This window comes from Leucoraja erinacea, chromosome 39 (genome assembly GCF_028641065.1).
Source record: "Leucoraja erinacea ecotype New England chromosome 39, Leri_hhj_1, whole genome shotgun sequence".
Taxonomy (NCBI): Eukaryota; Metazoa; Chordata; class Chondrichthyes; order Rajiformes; family Rajidae; genus Leucoraja; species Leucoraja erinaceus.
The window spans coordinates 47,670-69,835 of NC_073415.1; the positions used below are offsets into that span (position 1 = coordinate 47,670).

A 22,166-nucleotide genomic window follows, 5' to 3' on the forward strand; every position below is an offset into this window, starting at 1 on the left:
GCCCAGCGTAGGTTTACAAGGTTAATTCCCGGGATGTGAGGTTATCCATTTTGGTGGCAAAAACAGGAAAGTTTAGTCTATTATCTAAATGGTGGCCGACTAGGAAAAGGGGAGATGCAGCGAGACCTGGGTGTCATGGTACACCAGTCATTGAAGGTAGGCATGCAGGTGCAGCAGGCAGTAAAGAAAGCGAATGGTATGTTAGCTTTCATAGCAAAAGGATTTGAGTATAGGAGCAGAGAGGTTCTACTGCAATTGTACAGGGTCTTGGTGAGACCACACCTGGAGTATTGCGTAAAGTCTTGGTCTCCAAATCTGAGGAAGGACATTATTGCCATAGAGGGAGTACAGAGAAGGTTCACCAGGCTGATTCCTGGGATGTCAGGACTGTCTTATGAAGAAAGACTGGATAGACTTGGTTTATACTCTCTAGAATTTAGGAGATTGAGAGGGGATCTTATAGAAACTTACAAAATTCTTAAGGGGTTGGACAGGCTAGATGCAGGAAGATTGCTCCCGATGTTGGGGAAGTCCAGGACAAGGGGTCACAGCTTAAGGATAAGGGGGAAATCCTTTAAAACCGAGATGAGAAGAACTTTTTTTCACACAGAGAGTGGTGAATCTCTGGAACTCTCTGCCGCAGAGGGTAGTCGAGGCCAGTTCATTGGCTATATTTAAGAGGGAGTTAGATGTGGCCCTTGTGGCTAAGGGGATCGGAGGGTATGGAGAGAAGGCAGGTACGGGATACTGAGTTGGATGATCAGCCATGATCATATTGAATGGCGGTGCAGGCTCGAAGGGCCGAATGGCCTATTCCTGCACCTAATTTCTATGTTTCTATGTTTCTATGTTTCTATGATGGCGGGACTGTCATATGCTGAGAGAATGGAGCAGCTGGGCTTGTACATTCTGGAGTTTTGAAGGATGAGAGGGGATCTCATTGAAACATATAAGATTATTAAGGGCTTGGACACACTAGAGGCAGGAAACATGTTCCCGATGTTGGGGGAGTCCAGAACCAGGGGCCACACAGTTTAAGAATAAGGAATAAGCCATTTAGAACAGAGACGAGGAAACACTTTTTCTCACAGAGAGTGGTGAGTCTGTGGAATTCTCTCCCTCAGAGGGCGGTGGAGGCAGGTTCTCTGGATGCGTTCAATAGAGAACTTGATAGGGCTCTTAAAAATAGCGGAGTCAGGGATATGGAGAGAAGGCAGGAACGGGGTACTGTTTGGGGATGATCAGCCATGATCACTTTGAATGGCGGTGCTGGCTCGAAGGGGGGGGGGGGGGGGGGGGGGGGAGGGGAGTCAGTCTACCCCACGACAGAAGGGGAGGAGTTGTACATTTGTTAGATAATGTGCCCTCTGTAAATTGTCACAAGTGTGTCGGCAGTGGTGTGGAAAGTGGGATAATGTGTGAACGGGTGATCGCTGGTCGGTCTGGACCCGATGGGCCGAAGGGCCTGTTTCCGCGCTGTATTACTCAACGAAATATCCTCAGGTCCTCGATTCCCTAACTCTGGGCAAGAGACTCTGTGCATCTACCCGATCTATTCCCCTCATGATCTATTCCCCTCTATAAGATCACCCCTCGTCCTCCTGCGCTCCAGGGAATCGAGACCCAGAGTCCAGAGTCTATCTTTTCCCCTGCACCTTAAAGATGTGGGCAGGAGCGATGGCCACACTTGACCCTATCTCCCTGATCCTCCCACAGGATGCTGACGTTGAAGGCCATCGCCCAGTGCCTGGTGCTGGGCTGTACCTGGATCCTCAGCCTCTTCCACTTCCAGGACTCCACCACCGCGCTGACCTACATGTTCACCATCATCCACAGCCTGCAGGGGGCGATCATCTTCCTCATCCTCTGTGTCTTCAACCCACAGGTACAGTCCGTCCCACCTGCCGCCCGGCTCCGTGCAAGGTCCCCGCTCACCCCCCCCCCCCCCCCCCCCCCCCTCCCCTCCCCCCCCCCCCCCCCCCCCCCCCTTCACCCCCTCCACCACCTCCCCCCCCCCCCCCCTCCCCCCCCGCCCTCCCCCCCCCCCCCCCTCACCCCCCCCCCCCTCCTCCCCTCCCCCCCAACACTCAGTCCATCCCTACCTCAACCCCCGCTCCATCTCCACGTCTCCTGAACCCCACCCCCACTCACTCCACTCCATCCCTCCCTCCCTCCCTCTCCCTCATAGCCCCCTCCGCACTACAACCCCCCACCCCCACTCACCCACTCCTCCCTCCCTCCCTCTCCCTCATAGCCCCTCCCCCGCACTACAACCCCCACCCCCACTCACTCCACTCCTCCCTCCCTCCCTCTCCCTCCCTCCCCATAGCCCCTCCCACACTACAACCCCCATCCCCACTCACTCCACCTTCCCTTCATCTCCCCCCCTCTCTCCCCCCCCTCCCCTCCCCCCCCCTGTCTCCCCCCCCCTGTCTCCCCCCTCCCCCCCCTGTCTCCCCTCCTCCTCCCTCTCTGCCCACCCCTCCTCCCTCTCTAGCACCTCCTCCCTCCATCCCCCCGCCCCTCCCCCCCTCTCTCCCCCTCCTCCCCCCCCCCCCTCCCCCTCCCCCTCCTCCTTCCCCTCCACATCCCTCCCCCCCTCCACCCCACCTCCCCTCCATCCCCACCCCTCACTCCACTAACCCCTCAACTACCCACTCCCCTCCTCTGCTGCTCTGCTCCCTGCACCTCACCCTGTTCCCAGCTGCTGCACCTCAGCTCCATTTACCCCCACTACCCTCCCTCCCCCACTGCCCCCCTTCCAACTCCCCACTCCCCCCCCTCCCTCCCATCCATCTCCCTACCCTCTCCCCCCACTCCCCTTCCTCCCCTCCCATTCTCGTCCCCCTCACTGCCCCCCCCCCATCTCGCTACCCCCTCCCCACTGACCCCTGTACTGCCCCCTGTAGGTGAGGGAGGGCTACCGGAGTTGCTGGGACAGAGCATGTGGTGACTGGAGAAGGAGCAGCTACACCGACACAGCCTCGACCAGCCAGCCCATGACCAAAGCCTCGGTGAGTGCCCCCCGTTACCACCACCACGACCGCCCAACGTCACACTGTGTGTCCCTCACCCACAACTAACTCCCCACCCCCCATCGCCCTGTGGCCACAATGTAACATGCGAGCTGGGGCTTAGGAAAGGGGAGACCGTTCCTCATGAGCGACACGGTGGCGCAGCGGTAGAGTTGCCGCTTCACAGTGTCAGAGACACGGGTTCACGAGTGACCACGTACGGAGTTTATTAGACAATAGACAATAGGTGCAGGAATAGGCCATTCGGCCATTTGGCCCTTCGAGCCAGCACCGCCATTCAATGTTGATCATCCCCAATCAGTACCCCGTTCCTGCCTTCTCCCCATATCCCCTGACTCCGCTATCTTTAAGAGCCCTATCCAGCTCTCTCTTGAAAGCATTCAGAGAACCTGCCTCCACCGTCCTCTGAGGCAGAGAATTCCACAGACTCACCACTCACCACTCTCTGTGAGAAAAAGTGTTTCCTCATCTCCGTTCAAAATGGCTTACCCCTTATTCTTAAGCTGTGGCCCTGGTTCTGGACTCCCCAACATCGGGAACATGTTTCCTGCCTCTAGCGTGTCCAAACCCTTAACAATCTAGTTATATTAATATATCATATCATATAACCATATAACCATATAACAATTACAGCATGGAAACAGGCCATCTCGACCCTTCTAGTCCGTGCCGAACACATAATCTCCCCTAGTCCCATATACCTGCGCTCAGACCATAACCCTCCATTCCCTTCCCATCCATATAACTATCCAATTTATTTTTAAATGATAAAAACGAACCTGCCTCCACCACCTTCACTGGAAGCTCATCCACACATCTACCACTCTCTGAGTAAAGAAAATCATATTATCATATTATGAAGATGGCCAAGTATGAAGAGCTGGTCATAGACTGCCGTAAGCAAGGCTGGAAGGCAAGGCGAGGAGAAGAGCCATCAAGATCACCGCAGAGGCAGCAGAGAAGGCCTCGAGATGGCTCTGGATCAGGAGAGGAGGTCCATGGGGAGGAGCGTGGTCGCCTGGGTGAGGGTGTCTGATGTTGAAAGACCCGAAACACCCAATGACCCCAGGTTACATCACTGATGATGTGTTCAGGAGCATCAAGAGATGTATTTTATCAATCAATATATGGTTATTGGGAGAAGGCAGGAACGGGGTACTGATTGGGGATGATCAGCCATGATCACATTGAATGGCGATGCTGACTCGAAGGGCCGAATGGCCTACTCCTGCACCTATTGTCTATTGTCCATATCATATCATAGTATATTATATTATAATATAATATTATATTATTTTATATTATATAATGAGAGGGGGAAAGCCAGGGTTAAACCCCCTGTCCCACGGTACGAATTCATTCCAAGAGCTCTCCCGAGTTTGCCCTGATTCGAACTCGGAGATTTACGGTAATGGCCACTCGTCGGTACTCGGGGCTCTCGTGGACATTTTTCATCATGTTGAAAAATCTTCACCAGTCTTCCCGTGCTTACCTGCCGTTAGCGAGTCTTCCCGAGTACCTGCCGTTAGCGCTAAGAGACGTCCCCGAGCTACGACGTACCCGCTACGTTCATTCTCCGTGCTTAACACCAGTTTGATTTTCTTTAAACTCGGGAGAGCTCTTGGAATGAACTCGCACCGTGGGACAGGGCTATTACTTAAAGTTAGAGAAGTCAATGTTCATACTGTTGGGGTGTAAGCTGCCCAAGCAAAATATGAGGTGCTGTTCCTCCAATTTGTGCTGGGCCTCACTCTGACAATGGAGGAGGCCCAGGACAGAAAGGTCAGTGTGGGAATGGAAGGGGGGGTTAAAGTGTGAGTGCAGGTAGGCCCAGGGTATATCTGATCTGGTTGGATGTCCTGCAGCTATTCACTGTACCTCGCTACTCGTGCAATCTAAACCAGGGAGCGGGTCTGCTTGTTCCAACAGATCTAGAAGGTGCAGTAGAATCGCGTGATGTGGAGGCCTGTGGTGAGATACGAGACCTGGATGTGACTGATGTCCTGGCCTATATCAACGTGAAGCCCATCGTCGTTCTGCCACCCCCCCCTCTCCCACGGCCACCCCTCCCCCAGGACTCCTCCCGCAGATCTCTCCTTCGCCCAGATGTTTACAAGCATTTTCCAGATGTGGCTCACTGATGCATTGAATATCCGTCCTCGTGTGCCTACACAACATGGAAGCTCAAAGCCACTATGAACATAAGCTGTCCTAATAATAGTCAATTAGGGCAGTCACAGTGGTACAGCGGTAGAGTTGCTGCCTTACCGCGTTTGCAGCGCCCGAGACACGGGTTCCATCCCGACTGTGGGTGCTGTCTGTACGGAGTTTGTACGTCCTCCTCACGACTCACGTGGGTTTTCTCCAAGATCTTCGGTTTCCTCCCACACTCCAAAGACGTACAGGTTTGTAGGTTAATCGGCTTGGTGTAAATGTAAATTGTCCCTAGTGTGTTAGTGTGCGGGGATCGCTGGTCGGCACGGTCTCAGTGGGACGAAGGGCCCGTTTCCGAGCTGTATCTCTAAACTAAACTAAACTAAAGTTTGGTGTCAAAAAGTAAACTGGTTTAAAAATTCATGGCAGATTATGGGGATGGTTGAAATTTGTATAGAGATATGAATTGAAATATTGCATCGATTTGGTCGGTCAATGTCCTGAGATGCCTCTTAGAATCGTACAGTGATACTGCGTGGAAACCAGCCCTTCGGCCCAACTTGCCCACACCGACCAACATACCCCATCTAGACTAATCCCACCTGCCCTCTTCTAACCCATATCCCTCCAAACCTGTACTTGTCCAAATGTTTCGTAAACGTTGCAATAGTACCGACTCTTATTCAGATGTTCGTAGTGTTATGAAGAACTGGACTTGCACATCTCGGCCACTCACCGGCCCGTTCTGATACCATTGGATTTCTCTCGGAGGCTGTGACCTCTGTTGGTCCGGCAAAATTGATAATCCTGAAAGGCTCTGGAACGACGAGTGCTGGAAAACTCGGTTACACCTGGAGTTTAGTCTGTTTATAGAAGGAGCTCCTTCTTTCGTGCCCATCTTCCATGTTTACCCGGAGCGGGGCCTTACATCACCCGGCGTGCCTTTAATGGCCGCGGGACTTGCCATCGCCTGCCGGGGGCTCCAACATCAAGACCCGGAGCGGGGCCTTACATCGCCCGGCACGGCTTTAATGGCCGCGGGACTTGCCATCGCCTGCCGGGGGCTCCAACATCAAGACCCGGAGCGGAACCTTACATCGCCCAGCGCGGCTTTCACATCCGCGAGACTTACCATCGCCCGCTGGGGCTTTGACATCGGGAGAAGAATGGAGAGCAGGAGAGAGACAAGACTTTGCCTTCCATCACAGTGAGGAGGAGATTCACTGTGATGGATGTTTGTGTGAACTGTGTTGGTGTGTGTCTTGGTTCTTTTGTTGTGTGACTGCAGAAACCAAATTTCGTTTGAACTTCATTCGAGGTTCAAATGGCAATAAACGGTATTGTATAGTTTCAAATGTTGTCATCGTCCGTCCTGAAAAGGACGCAAGCTTCGTGCGGCGACAATCAGTGGAAGCCATCACTTGTTGCAGTAGATGATAGTGGTGGCAGAATTAGCTCAGGATACTTCCAGTCTCCAGCCCCGCGACGTGGATGCTTGTGCTATGGGACCAGAGAAGGAGCAAAAAGTCGCCTCTCAGGATCTGCCTCCACAAACCTGTGACCAACCAGCATATCAATATTTTACACTGATCCCCATCAGCTAGTTAAATCAGCAAAAACTAGATAACAAGGCAGTTTTCACTTCCCCTCAAAAGCACTATCTTATTACTATTCGGAGATCAGATACCATGCTAGTTTGAAATACAACGATGAACATTTTATTCCAAATTTCTCTGTGGATGGTGGAAGATAATTTGCCATCTGGTATTGAACAATAATGAGTTTTGATTCACAGTGTTAAGCAAATGAGCAAGACTTGCTGCAGATTATGTATGTCTGATCAAATACGTACATCTAAATTTGATCTCATACCATATTGTGAAATCTAACTGACTCGTGGATTGGAAACAAAACATTGGACTTGCTTTAGGAAGGGCAGATTCAGTAGCTACATTAAAAAGAAATCTTGCCTCCACCAAATTACACTTCAATCGAAGGTACACAAAAATGCTGGAGAAACTCAGCGGGTGCAGCAGCATCTATGGAGCAAAGGAAATAGGCAACGTTTCGGGCCGAAACCCAAAGGAAATAGGCAACGTTTCGGGTCGAAACCCGGAAGGGTTTCGGGCCGAAACGTTGCCTATTTCCTTCGCTCCATAGATGATGCTGCACCCGCTGAGTTTCTCCAGCATTTTTGTCTACCTTGGATTTTCCAGCATCTGCAGTTCCTTCTTATACATTTCAATCTAATACTTGCACCCATTGTTAATATCGTGCTTTAACCCTTTAAACAAAGAAGAAAGTGTTTGCCTTTTGTTTCGGTGAGATTAGGTCAAAAAGCACATGGCTTGGGGGTGGCACGGTGGCGCAGCGGTAGAGTTGCTGCCTCACAGCGCCAGAGTCCCGGGTTCGATCCTGACTACGGGTGCTGTCTGTACGGAGTTTGTACATTCTCGCCGTGACCTGCGTGGGTTTTCTCCGGGTGCTCCGGTTTCCTCCCACACTCCAAAGAGGTGTAGGTTTGTAGGTTAATTGGCTTTGGTAAAATTGCAGATTGTCCCTAGTGTGTGTAGTATAGTGTTAGGGTGCGGGGATCACTGGTCAGGGTGGACTCGGTGGGCCGAAGGGCCTGTTTCTGCATGGAATACACTGCCAATGCAAGAGTGGCGTTTAATAGACTCATGGATATGCAGGGAATGGAGGGATATGGATTCTGGTCAGGAAGATTCTAGTTAGTCTTGGTAACATGGACAGCACAGGCCATGTGGGCCGAAGGGCCTGTATCTATGCTGTACAGTTCCAGGTTTGATGTGAAATCTCAGCCTCGATCTCATAGTCACAGAGTGATACAGCATGGAAACAGGCCCAACTTGCCCACACTGACCAACATGCCCCATCTACACTACCTGCCTATGTTTGCCTCATATCCCTCTAAACTTGGAAGATCAGCCATGATCATATTGAAAGGCGGTACAGGCTCGAAGGGCCGAATGGCCTACTTTTGCACCTATTTTCTATGTTTCTATGTAAGCCTGTCCTATCCATGTACCTGTCTAATTGTTTCTTAAACGTTGCGATAGTCCCAGCCTCATCTACCTCCTCCGGCAGCTCGTTCCATGCACCCACCACCCTTTGTGTGTAAATGTTACCCCTCAGGTTCTTATTAAATCTTCCCCCCCTCCCCTCACCTTAAACCGATGTCCTCTGGTTCTCGATTCCCCTAGTCTGGGCAAGGACTCTACCCGATCTATTCCTCTCACAATTGTACACCTCTATAAGATCACCCCTCAGCCTCCTGTGCTCCATGGAATAGAGTCCTAGCCTGCTCAACCTCCCCTTATAGCTCTGGACCCAACATCCTCGTGAATCCCAGTGAATGGAACATGGGGCAAAATATCTCCTCCTGTTCCTTTTGGTTTTCATGAACTGATCTTTGTGACTGAGCAGCAGAAGTATCAGCGGTAATGCATAGTGTAGGAAGGAACTGCAGATGCAGGTTTAAACCGAAGATAGACACAAAATGCTGCTGTAACTCAGCGGGGCAGGCAGCATCCTTGGAGAGAAGGAATGGGTGGCGTTTTGAGTCGAGACCCTTCTTCAGACTGAGAGTCAGGGGAAAGGGAAACGATATATAGACAGAGATATAGAGAGATGTAGAACAAATGAATGAAAGATCTGCAAATAAAATGGCGATGATAAAGGAAACCGGCCAATGTCAGCTGTTGGGTGATAATAATAATAATAATAATAATAATATTAAACTTTATTACAGACTCAAGGTCAAGACCAGGGGCAACATTACATTAAAAATGCATTGCATATCAAATATCATAAATATATATAAAATCATGTTATATCACATAAAAACATCATAATTTATATTTAACAAAAACCCACAATACTTGTTAAAAATCCAGATTAAAAGATGATCAATGTCCTACAACGAGACAGCGATACCAGTGTCTCCACAGCTGGGATTCGTAGCGTGTAGTGCTAGCCCTTATGTTTGTCGCGGCCACAATAAGCACATTTTTAGAGTCAATTATCCTGCAAATGAATTTATACATGTGGTGTCTTATGATAGCTTCTAAAGTGCTGACTCCTGCAGCCACAAACATATTACTGGCACTACACCATCTAGGTTGCCTTAGCAGTGTTCTCATGGCATAGTTATATGCCACCTTTAGTCTCTGCATACTTGTCTTTAAATAGTTCGACCACAGGTGTGCAGTGTAGAGTGGTGTGCAGTATGCTCTAAATAGCGACATCTTCACCACATCTGCACACGCACCAAATTTACGCAAGAGAATATTCGCCTGTACATACAGCATGCGTCTTTGCCTATAAATATCCTCATCATCTGTCATTTGTTCTGTAAAAATATGCCCTAGATATTTTATCTTATTACAGACAGTGAGAACGAGAAGCTGGTGCGATTTGGGTGGGGGCGAGATGGAGAGAGAGAGAATGCAGGGGTTACTTGAAGTGTCTGTGGAATTCTCTGCCTCAGAGGGTGGTGGAGGCAGGTTCACTGGATCCTTTCAAGAGAGAGCTAGATAGGGCTCTTAAAAATAGCGGAGTCAGGGGATATGGGGAGAAGGCGGGAATGGGGTACTGATTGGGGATGATCAGCCATGATCACATTGAATGGCGGTGCTGGCTCGAAGGGCCGAATGGCCGAATGGCCTATTCCTGCACCTATTGTCTATTGTCTATTGAAGTTAAGTAACTTCAGCCCAAGCAAAATATGAGATGCTGCTCCTCCAATTTGCGTTGGGCCTCACTCTGACAATGGAGGAGGCCCAGGATAGAAAGGTGAGTGTGGGAATGGGTGGGGGAGTTAAAGTGTTTGGCAACCGGGAGATCAGGTAGGTCCAGGCTGACTGAGGGAAGGGCAGCACAACTGGAGCATGTGCGTGTGAGTGGTGATGGACAGACACCGACTGCTTTGCCTGGCCCAGGGGGTGTTGCTGCTTTAAGAGCGGTTCCACCCTGGATGTTATTGCATGAAGTTGGTGCTGGGCCAGACAGTGTGTGAGTGCCGAGACTCCCAGCTGCTGCACACAGCGAGGGGCAGCCCGTCTGCCTGCACGTCTGCCCGCACGTCTGCGACTGCGACCCGTCCTGCAGCAGGTACCATGACCCGGAGTCACTGTCAGCTGCTCTGGGGTAAGTACACACAGCGGCAGCTTACACAGTCTCACGCTCTGCCCATTAATACCCACCCCTACCTCTCCTGCCCACACCCTCCTCACTACCCACACCATCTCAGCCAACACACCCCTCTCCCCCAGACTTGTTAAACTCCTGGAAGTTTAATTTAGTTTAATTTAATGTAATTTAATTCAATTCAATTCATTTTAATTTAGTTATTTTAGTTCAGTTTAATCTAAGTTTAATTTAATTTACGATACGATACTGCTATTGAGGGAGTGCAGCGTAGGTTCACCAGGTTAATTTCCAGGATGGCGGGACTGTCATATGTTGATAGAATGGAGCGGCTGGGCTTGTACACTCTGGAGTTTAGAAGGATGAGAGGATATCTTATTGAAACATATAAGATTATTAAGGGTTTGGACATGCTAGAGGCAGGAAACATGTTCCCAATGTTTGAGGAGTCCAGAACCACGGGCCACAGTTTAAGAATAAGGGGTTGGCCATTTAGAACGGAGATGAGGAAACACTTTTTTACCCAGAGAGTTGTGAATCTGTGGAATTCTCTGCCTCAGAAGGCAGTGGAGGCTGGTTCTCTGGATGCTTTCAAAAGAGAGTATAGATAGATCTCTTAAAGATAGTGGAGTCAGGGGATATGGGGAGAAGGCAGGAACGGGGTACTGATTGTGAATGATTAGCCATGACAATGTTTACAGAGGGCCAACCAAAGAAGGGTTTTGACCCGAAAGGTCACCCATTCCTTCTCTCCGGAGATGCTGCCTGTCCCGCTGAGTTACTGCAGCATTTTTTTGTCTAACCCACGAATCGACATGTCTTTGGGATGTGGGAGGAAACGGGAGCACTTGGAGGAACCCCATGTGGTGGGACGCAAGATGCTGGAGCAAATCAGCGGGACAGGCAGCAACTCTGGAGAACATGGATAGGTGACGTATCGGGTTGGGACCCTTCTATGGAAACTCAGTTGTTCACCAACATCTGGATAAAGCATGCAGCTGTTTTCCAGGTCCCACCAGTCACTGTCCTCTTGATCCAGGCTGTGATCATATGCTGAGAGAATGGAGCGGCTGGGCTTGTACACTCTGGAGTTTAGAAGAATGAGAGGTGATCTCATGCAAACATATAAGATTGTTAAGGGCTTGGACACACTAGAGGCAGGAAACATGTTCCCGATGTTGGGGGAGTCCAGAACCAGGGGCCACACAGTTCAAGAATAAGGAGACGAGGAAACACGTTTTCTCACAGAGAGTGGTGAGTCTGTGGAATTCTCTGCCTCAGAAGGGTCTCGACCCGAAACATCACCCATTCCTTCTATCCAGAGATGCTGCCTGTCCCGCTGAGTTACTCCAGCTTTTTGTGTCTATCTTCGGTTTAAACCAGCATCTGCAGTTCCTTCCTACACAATTTTACACACTCCAGCATTCCAGATCATCGGAATTCCTCCCAAGGTCCTCCAGTACTTCTAGATACTGGTTTTGCTGCCTCACAGCACCGGAGTCCAGGGTTCCACCCTGACTGTGGGTGCTATCTGTACGGAGTTTGTACGTTCTCCCCGCGACCTGCGTGGGTTTTCTCCGGGTGCTCAGGTTTCCTCCACTCTCCAAGGACGTACATTTTGCAGGTTAATTTGGCTTGGTATAAATCTAAATTGTCCCTAGTGTGTGTAGGATAGTGTTAAAGTGGAGGGGATGGCTGGTCGGTGCGGACAAGGTGGGCCGAAGGGCCTGTTTCCGCGCTGTATCTCTAATCTAAGCCAGTTGCTTTGGTTTAAACTTTGAATCCAGCACAGAACACAAACAAACGTGTCCCTCAGTGAGCAAAACCCACCAGAGTTCTCAGCTATCAGCACCACCAATCTGCTCTGAGGACTTGCAGTCTGAATACAACCGGCATCTGTGTAGTCAATAAAATAACATTCCACTGAGTGACTGAGGAAGGTCACAGAGGTGGAGACTTCCTGTTTCCTTGTATTGTTATCGAGGATTTTTTCAGAAGGACTCTGGACCAGAGACCAGGAATGGCCGCCCCTCCCAAACCAACCAGGCAATGCTCTTCCTTCACTGTTGGGCCAATTCACCAAAGCCAAGTCACCTACAATCCTGCACGTCTTTGTAGTGTGGGCGGAAACTGGAGCACCCTGTAGCAACCTTCCTACACTGAGGTTCTGTTTGTTGGGTATAGCGGTGGTGAGAGGCCATTCAGTCCATTTGGACCTGTGCTAGCTCCCAGGAGATTGACCCCACCAGTCCAGTGTGTCATTTTATATCCCTGTGGCCTGATAATTTGATCTTTCTCACACTCTGTGGGAGGAAACTGGAGCGCCTGGAGAAAGCCCACGAGGTCACGGAGAGAACGTGCAAACTCCGCATAGACAGAGTTTGCACTAGTATTGGGTTATCACTTAATTTTTTTGTTTTAAATTATACCTTATCTATGAGTACTGTTTATACAAGCCTGTTGTCGCTGCAAGTAGGAATGCCATCGCTCCATTGTCACCGCATGTTACAATAAACACTCTTAACTCTTAACTCTCTCTCATTTTAAATGGTAATTGAAACAAGATGGAAACATAGAGAACATAGAAAATAGGTGCAGGAGTAGGCCATTCGGCCCTTCGAGCCTGCACCGCCATTCAATATGATCATGGCTGATCATCCAACTCAGTATCCTGTACCTGCCTTCTCTCCATACCCCCTGATCCCTTTAGCCACAAGGGCCACATCTAACTCCTTCTTAAATATAGCCAATGAACTGTGTGGCCTCAACTACCTTCTGTGGCAGAGAATTCCAGAGATTCACCACTCTCTGTTTAAAAAATGTTTTCCTCAACTCTTGGTCCTAAAAGATTTCCCCCTGATCCTTAAACTGTGTGACCCCTTGTTCTGGACTTCCCCAACATCGGGAACAAACTTCCTGCATCTAGCCTGTCCAACCCCTCAATCTTCTAAATTCTAGCGAGTACAAACCGAGTCTATCCAGTCTTTCTTCATATGAAAGTCCTGACATCCCAGGAATCAGTCTGGCGAACCTTCTCTGTACTCCCTCTATGACAGGAATGTATTTCCTCAGATTAGGAGACCAAAACTGTACGCAATACTCCAGGTGTGGTCTCACCAAGACCCTGTACAACTGCAGTAGAACCTCCCTGCTCCTATACTCAAATCCTTTTGCTATGGAGTCTAAAGAAGGTCACCCATTCCTTCTCTCCAGAGATGCTGCATGTCCCGCTGAGTTACTCCAGTTTTTTGTGTGTATCTTCAGAATAAAAACGAGCTCTGCTTGGCTCTAATCAAATGATGCCGCAAGTTGCTGATTTGGATATCCTTTGTCAAATATTCCTGAAGGGGATCTGGAATTCTTTAGGAAATAGCTTCACAATTAGGAACAATTTTGGGAATGTTCCCGCTCCAAGCATTAAAGCTGTCCGCTCCTGCCCAACCTTGCTGGATGAATGAGCTCACCTCCTTATTCTCCCGCACTCCGGGAGCCACTCGCCAATCGTGACTCACACAACAAGCCCTCAACTCTGGAGCTGCTATAACAAGGTCAAAGATAGACACAAAATGCTGGAGTAACTCAGCGGGTCAGGCAGCATCTCTGCAGAGAAGGAATGGGTGACGTTTCGGCTTGAGACCCTTCTTCAGAAGGTTTTATGCTAAATGATCACGCAGTCTACGTTTGGTCTCGCCGATGTATAAAAGTCCACATCTTGAACAACGATACAGTAGATGAGGTTGGAGGGGGTGCAAGTGAACCTCTGCCTAACCTGAAAGGATTGTCGGGGTCTGAAGAAGGGTCTCGACCCGAAACATCGCCCATTCCTTCTCCCCAGAAATGCTGCCTGTCCCGCTGAGTTACTCCAGCATTTTGTGTCCGCCTTCGATTTAAACCAGCATCTGCAGTTCTTTCATACAAACTTCAATCTCGTTTTCTTTTGTCCTTTGACAGCTCTGTACTTTGGCCATGCTGTGTTGACACTTCTAGTAAGAGCTCAGCCCTGCCGACCTGGATACCTGCTTAAGGCGAAGCAAGACTGCATTGGTGAGTTACAATCAATCTCTTACTAACATGTAACAGGAAGTCAGAGCAGGTCATAAAGTCGTCCGTGACAGGAGTAGAATTAGGCCAAACGGCCCATCACACCTACTCCGCCATCCAATGTAGAGTTTACAATTTACAGAAGCCAATTAACTTGCAAACCCGCACGTCTTTTGGATGTGGGAGGAAACCGGAGCACCCGGAGAAATCCCACGCAGGTCACGGGGAGAACGAACAATCTCTGTACAGACAGCACCCGTGGTCAGGATTGAACCCGGGCCTTTGATTCAGATTCAGATTCAGATTCAACTTTAATTGTCATTGTCAGTGTACAGTACAGAGACAACGAAATGCATTTAGCATCTCCCTGGAAGAGCGACATAGAATAATGATTTCAATAAATAAATCTATTTACATGCATACAATCATAGTGTTTTTCCTGTGGGAGGAGTGTCGGGGGGGGGGGTGATTGGCAGTCACCGAGGTACATTGTTGAGTAGTGTAACAGCCGCAGGGAAGAAGCTGTTCCTGGACCTGCTGGTCCGGCAACGGAGAGACCTGTAGCGCCTCCCGTATGGTAGGAGGGTAAACAGTCCATGGTTGGGGTGAGAGCAGTCCTTGGCGATGCTGAGCGCCCTCCGCAGACAACGCTTGCTTTGGACAGACTCAATGGAGGGGAGCGAGGAACCGGTGATGCGTTGGGCAATTTTCACCACCCTCTGCAATGCCTTCCAGTCGGAGACAGAGCAGTTGCCATACCATACTGTGATGCAGTTGGTAAGGATGCTCTCGATGGTGCAGCGGTAGAAGTTCACCAGGATCTGAGGAGACAGATGGACCTTCTTCAGTCTCCTCAGGAAGAAGAGACGCTGGTGAGCCTTCTTGACCAGAGTTGAGGTATTGTGGGTCCAAGAGAGGTCATCGGAGATGTTGACCCCCAGGAACCTGAAGCTAGAAACACGTTCCACCTCCGTCCCGTTAATGTGGATGGGGGTGTGCGTGCCGCCTCTGGACTTCCTGAAGTCTACAATGAGCTCCTTGGTCTTCTTGGAGAAGGGCCAGGTTGTCGTCAGCTCCCTATAGGCCAACTCATCGTTGTTGCTGATGAGGCCAATCACCGTTGTATCATCTGCATACTTGATGATGGTGTTAGTACCATGTACAGGTGTGCAGTCATAGGTGAAGCGGGAGTAGAGGAGGGGGCTCAGCACACAGCCCTGTGGAACGCCGGTGTTCAGGGTGAGGGTTGAAGAGGTGTGCTTGTCTAACCTCACAGACTGGGGTCTGTTGGTTAGAAAGTCCAGTATCCAGTTGCAGAGGGAGGGGTCGATGCCCAGGTCACCGAGTTTGGTGATCAGTTTAGAGGGTATAATGGTGTTGAATGCTGAGCTGTAATCGATGAACAGCATTCTTACATAAGTGTCTCTGTTGTCAAGGTGGGAGAGGGTGGAGTGAAGTGCCGTTGAGATGGCATCCTCCATACTCCTATTCTTGCGGTAGGCAAACTGATAGGGATCCAGTGTGGGGGGTAGGCAGCTTTTGAGATGTGCCAGGACCAGCCTCTCGAAGCACTTGGTGATGATGGGGGTAAGTGCAACTGGGCGGAAGCCGTTGAGGCTTGCAGCAGTGGAGTGTTTTGGCACCAGCACGATGGAGGTGCTTGCCGCAGTGGAGTGTTTTGGCACTGGCACGATGGAGGTGCTTGCCGCAGTGGAGTGTTTTGGCACCGGCACGATGGAGGTGCTTGCCACAGTGGAGTGTTGTGGCACTGTGAGGCAGCAACTCTACCGCTGCGCCACCGTGCCGCCCCGCACTGAGATCTTTAGAGTGATTGCAGGACTTGGTAACTTGAGCTGACAGTACCAGCTCTGTTCAATTGAAGGTACTTATAAGTGATAGGAGCAGAATTAGGCCATTCGGCCCATCAAGTTCATTTTAGTTTAGTGTCACGTGTACCGAGGTACAGTGAAAAGCTTTTGTTGCGTGCTAACCAGTCAGCGGAAAGACAATACATGATTACAATCGAGCCGTTTACAGTGTACAGATGCATGATAAGGGAATAACGTTTAGTGTAAGGTAAAGCCAGCAAAGTCCGATCAAAGATAGTCCGAGGGTCACCATTGAGGTAGATAGTAGTTCAGCACTGCTCTCTGGTTGTGGTAGGATGGTTCAGTTGCCTAATAACAGCTGGGATGAAAGTGTCCCTGAAGTAGGGTTGCCAACTGGTCCCGTATTAGCCGGGACATCCCGTATATTGGGCTAAATTGGTTTGTCCCGTACGGGACCGCCCCTGTCCCGTATTTGACCGCTGCTACTCAGGTCGAGGGGACTGTCGGGTCAGAGCGCTGCGTCCGGTCCCGCCTCACCCGTCCCGACGTAGTGCAGCCCGTGCAGTGCAGCAGCAGCAGCAGCAGCAGCAGCGCCTCGCCCGTGGCCCCGTCGGTCCGCAGCCCGGCCAGCTGTCCGACCTTCGAACCTTCGCTTACCGCCGACACCACCATCACCCCTCCTTCTCACGGCCGATCAGCAGTTTGCGCGCAGAGTCTAGTGCCCTGGCCAAAGCTCCTCAGCTGGCCCGCCGGCTGGGCTTTGTGTACAGTCCAGCACCCGGGGCCATCTCATCATTCACCCACCCAGCCACGGCCCAGTCAGTCAACGAATTGCCGTCGGGAATTTGTCCCCCATATTTTGACTGTTTGTCCCTTATTTGGGAGTGAGAAAGTTAGCAACCGTAGCCTGAGGCCTACTCCTGATTCTACCTCTCCCTCCTAACCCCATTCTCCTGCCTTCTCCCCATAACCTCTGACTGGTGCATACAAATATATTTTGGTTTGGGATTGCTAAATGATCTATCTAGTCGTATCTGAGTGGTGAACTCTGCTTCGACTGATGTCAATGACTGTGGATGAGTTTCTGGCCTTATATTTTGTTTTGTTATTTTTGTTCTGCTTCGGATGGGCAGTGCAGTGTTGACGTTAACTTTAACATCAGGGACAGGCAGATGTCAGGAAGCCAGTCGTTCCAAGAAAAGGGAAACTGCTGCTTGGAACTTCCATTGGGATGAGCTTCCACTGAAAATTCCGGGGTAGGGATTGACGGAATACATTTAAAAGCAGGCGGCACGGTGGCGCAGCGGTAGAGTTGAGGCCCGGGTTCAATCCCTGACTACGGGTGCTGTCTGTACGGAGTTTGTATGTTCACCCCGTGACCCGCGTGGGTTTTCTCCGGGTGCTCTGGTTTCCTCCCACACTCCAAAGACGTACAGGTTTGTAGGTTAATTGGCTTCATTCAAATTGTAAAATGTCCCCAGTGCCTGTGGAGTTTATGAAAGAACAGCAGAGGCTGGAAAAATCGAAGGTAGACAAAAATGCTGGAGAATCTCAGCGGGTGATGCAACATCTGTGGAGCGAAGGAATAGGAGACGTTTCGGGTCGAGACCCTTCTTCAGACCGGAAAAATAGATGTTAGAGGGAGCGGGGGAAATGGGGGCAAGAAAAGGCCAAAACAAAACAGGTCCGGCAACAGATTACCTCAGGAAGTGCAGAGCCCACAATGGTCCATTGTTGGCTGGGGAAGATGTGCTAACGAGAGGGATACTGGGATGTGGACAGTGGAATTAGTAGGACGTCTCAGGTGGGGGAGGGGAGAGAGGGTGGGGGAAGGAATGCAGAAGGCAGACACAAAATGCTGGAGTGACTCAGTGGGACAGGCAGCATCTTTGGAGAGACGGAATAGGCGCTGTTTTTGGTTGAGACCCTTCTTCAGACTGCAGAAGTTACTGGTGGGTTTTACAAAGGTCACAATGCACAGTGTCGGAGACCCAGCTACGATGCCTGACTTTGTCCCTCCCCCACCTCTTCCAGCTTCCCCCCACCCCTCACTCCATCAGCCTGAAGAAGGGTCCCAATCAGAAACGTCACCTATGCACGTTCTCCAGTGATACTGCCTGACCCGCTGAGTTACTCCAGCACTTTGGGTCTTCCTCGGTTTTCAATGCTGCCTTGTGTTTGTTTCAGACGTGGATGAGTGTGCAGAAGATGCCAATATATGTGGACCCAACAAACAATGTATTAATGCACCGGGAAGCTACAACTGCATCTGTCCGCCAGGGTTCAAGGTGTACATCAACGACCCAACAAGGTGTGAAGGTAAGTAAGGCTTGGGTGTAAGCGGGGACTCACAGAGGGATCACCGCACTTCAACTCCCTGCCCATGGTAGGTTCAAGGTACATGGGTAGGACAGGCTTGGAGGGATAGGGCCAAATGCGGGCAGGTGGGACTAGTGCATCTGGGGCATGTTGGCCGGTGTGGGCAAGTTGGGTTGAAGGGCCTGTTTCCACCCTGTGATCTGTGACTCCAGGGCACAGGTTGACTGAACGCCAACCTCCTCCACCTGCCCTCCCTCTTCCCACATCACCAGGCCAGTAGATTCCAAGCTGGGAAGGCCACCAAATATTTCCTAGGCTCTTACACTTCATAGACCTGTGGCCATGGCCTTCAAGATTGTTTACTTTGCATTTAGTTCAGTTTTGTCTAGTTTCGTTTTTAGTTGAATTGAGTTGAGATTAGTTGAGATTAGTTTAGTTTAGTTGAGACTAGTTGAGATTAGTTGAGTTTAGCTGAGACTAGTTGAGATTAGTTAAGATTAGTTGAGACTAGTTTAATTGAGACTAGTCGAGATTAGTTAAGATTAGTTAAGATTAGTTAAGTTTAGTTGAGTTTAGTTGAGATTAGTTAAGATTATCTGAGATTAGTTGAGATTAGTTAGATTAGTTAAGATTAGTTGAGATTAGATGTGATTAGTTCAGATTAGTTTAAGATTAGTTAAGATTAGTTAAGATTAGTTGAGATTAGTTGCGATTAGTTAAGTTTAATTGAGTTTAGTTGAGATTAGTTGAGATTAGTTTAGTTGAGATTAGTTAAGATTAATTACGATTAGTTACAATTAGTTGAAATTAGTTGAGATTAGTTTAGTTTAGTTTAGTTGGGGTTAGTTGAGATTAGTTGAGATTAGTTTAGATTAGTTGAGATTAGTTGAGATTAGTTAAGATTAGTTAAGATTAGTTGAGATTAGTTGAGATTTGTTTAGTTGAGTTGAGTTTTGAGTTTAGTTTAGTTAAGTACACAAAGCAGTTGTCCTCACCCCTCACTGCACCCCCTGCCCAGTAGATCTTGATCACCACCTCAGGACAGGTGACGCTGGACTGGACACAGAGGTGCCCCATGATGTTACACCAGTCATTACCTGTGTGGCCACAGTTTCAGGGTTCAATTTTAACTTAGTTTAGAGATACAGTGCAGAAACAGACTTTACAGCCGATCATGGCTGATCAATCTCTCCCTTCCTACCCCGTTCTCCTGCCTTCTCCCCGCAACTCTTGACACCCGTACTAATCAAGAATCTATCAATCTCCGCCTTAAAAAGATCTAAAATATGACAAATTAAAGGGCACTGTCCTTTTTGCTCCAGAGATGCTGCCTGTCCCTCCTCCCTGGATTATTTTCCTCTCCTCCAAGAACCAGCGAGATCAACGAGGGATGATCTTGTTCCGTTTAATTTAGCACGGAAACAGGCCCTTCGGCCCACTGAGTCCACACCGACCAGCGATCCCCGCAAACTGACACTATCCTGCACACACGAGGGGTCATTTATAATGATACCTGGCCAATTAACCAACAATCTTTGGAGTGTGGGAGGAAACTGGAGGTTCTGGAGAAAACCCACGCAGGTCACGGGGAGAATGTACAAACTCCGTGCAGACAGCACCCGTAGTCAGGATGGAACCAGGGTCTCTAGCGCTGTGAGGCAGTAACTCTACCGCTGTCGCCTGTGGTTTGTGCAGAATTGCCACCAAAAATATTCATGAGGGTCCGGATCCGATTCCTTCCTGTAAATGGCACAAAGGTCCACTGCTGCTTTAACCAGCGGTTGGCATGACCTTCTGGCAGTGTCTAATGGATGGCGTTATCTAAAGCCCGGTGCGTCCCAGTGTGGCCATATACACTGTGGTTCCACACAACCTGCTGAAGGTCCTCACCGTTTTCAACTTCCACAGAGGTTCCGAGTGGGAGGCCGGCGAGACTGAGAGAGCGGGCGGCAGCTCAGCACGGGGACTCTCATCTACCTCAGCGAGGAGACTCTGCAGTACCTGCCCATTGGAAGACCACTCTACCCGACAGAGAGAACGTCACTGCACCTGACAACGGCAGCGCCTCTGTATCTCATCGAGGGGTCTCTACGCTATCTCAACGAGTGGTCTCAGCTCTACCCGACCGTGGGAATATCACTGTATCTCATCGTGGGGACACTGCTGTACCTCACCAAAGGCACGCCCCTGTATCGCGCTGGGGGTTCACCGCTGTCCCTCGGCAAGGTGACACCGCACCACCTGGCCATTGGAGCACCCCTGTACCTGGTGGTGGCAACGTGAACATGTCTGGTCACTGGAGCTCACCTGAGTCTGGAAGCGGGAACACGCTTGACACGATCACTGAAAGGATGTCAGGGCCAGGTAATGGACACACACCTGGGCCAGGTATAGAACACACACCTGGGCCAGGTATAGAACACACACCTGGGCCAGGTCATGAACACACACCTGGGCCAGGTAATGGACACACACCTGGGCCAGGTATAGAACACACACCTGGGCCAGGTAATGGACACACACCTGGACCAGGTAATGGACACACACCTGGACCCAGTATAGAACACACACTTGGGCCAGGTAATGGACACACACCTGGAACAGGTATAGAACACACACCTGGGCCAGGTATAGAACACACACCTGGGCCAGGTATAGAACACACACCTGGGCCAGGTAATGGACACACACCTGGGCCAGGTATAGAACACACACCTGGGCCAGGTATAGAACACACACCTGGGCCAGGTATAGAACACACACCTGGGCCAGGTAATGGACACACACCTGCGCCCAGTAACAGACATACACCTGGGCCAGGTATTGGACGCACGCCTGGATCGATTCTTGAACACATACCTGAATCAGGTCATGAACACACACCTGAGCCAGCTACTGGACGGAAACCTGGACAAGGTATTGGACACGCACCTGGACAAGGTATTGGACACACACCTGCGCACACACCTGGTAAAAGACATACACCTGGACAAGGTATTGGACACACACCTGGGCCAAGTATTGGACACACACCTGGACAAGGTATTGGACACACACCTGCGCCCAGTAACAGACATACACCTGGGCCAGGTATTGAACACACACCTGGGCCAGGTATTGAACACACACCTGGGCACCCGGTAAAAGACATACACCTGGGCAAGGTATTGGACACACACCTGGACCAGGTATTGGACACACACCTGGACAAGGTAATGGACAAGGTAATGGACACACCTGGGCCAGGTAAAAGACATACACCTGGGCCAGGTATTGGACATACACCTGGGCTAGGGAACAGACACACACCTGAGCCAGGTAATGGATACTTATTGAAGAAGACCGCACCTTTCCGCTCTCCATCTGCATAGTCCCTGCGTGAATAACCTAATTTAATTCACAAAGGGGGACGGAGGGGAAGCGGGTCTGTGCATCTTCCACTGTCACCTCTGTGACCTTGTTGCTCATTTTGGACTGCACTGGTGTATCTTGGAATTGGAGTTGGATATCTATACCTCACACTACATCCGCCCTCGATCTAATCCCTTTGTTTTAATAAGCTCCCGAGTAATATTTCACACCTGTTGGAAGGATAGAGCTTAATTGAGATGAAAACGAT

The 22,166-nt window shown here is 50.0% G+C and overlaps 2 protein-coding genes across 2 annotated transcripts in view; both read left to right on the forward strand.

Moving 5' to 3' along the window:
• The window catches only part of LOC129714407 (adhesion G protein-coupled receptor E1-like), a 33,667-nt gene extending 27,128 nt beyond the window's left edge, over positions 1–6,539 (forward strand). The window contains exons 14-16 of the mRNA XM_055663988.1: positions 1,717–1,885; positions 2,910–3,014; positions 4,965–6,539. Coding sequence (XP_055519963.1) covers positions 1,717–1,885; positions 2,910–3,014; positions 4,965–4,970 — 280 coding nt within the window. The 3' untranslated portion in view covers positions 4,971–6,539. The remainder of the gene's footprint in view (positions 1–1,716; positions 1,886–2,909; positions 3,015–4,964) is intronic.
• Positions 6,540–10,034: 3,495 nt separating this feature from the next.
• LOC129714564 (adhesion G protein-coupled receptor E2-like) overlaps positions 10,035–22,166 on the forward strand; it is a 39,368-nt gene continuing 27,236 nt past the window's right edge. Inside the window, exons 1-7 of the mRNA XM_055664272.1 lie at positions 10,035–10,358; positions 14,310–14,402; positions 18,416–18,547; positions 20,456–20,935; positions 21,008–21,079; positions 21,368–21,487; positions 21,712–21,759. Coding sequence (XP_055520247.1) covers positions 10,196–10,358; positions 14,310–14,402; positions 18,416–18,547; positions 20,456–20,935; positions 21,008–21,079; positions 21,368–21,487; positions 21,712–21,759 — 1,108 coding nt within the window. The 5' untranslated portion in view covers positions 10,035–10,195. The remainder of the gene's footprint in view (positions 10,359–14,309; positions 14,403–18,415; positions 18,548–20,455; positions 20,936–21,007; positions 21,080–21,367; positions 21,488–21,711; positions 21,760–22,166) is intronic.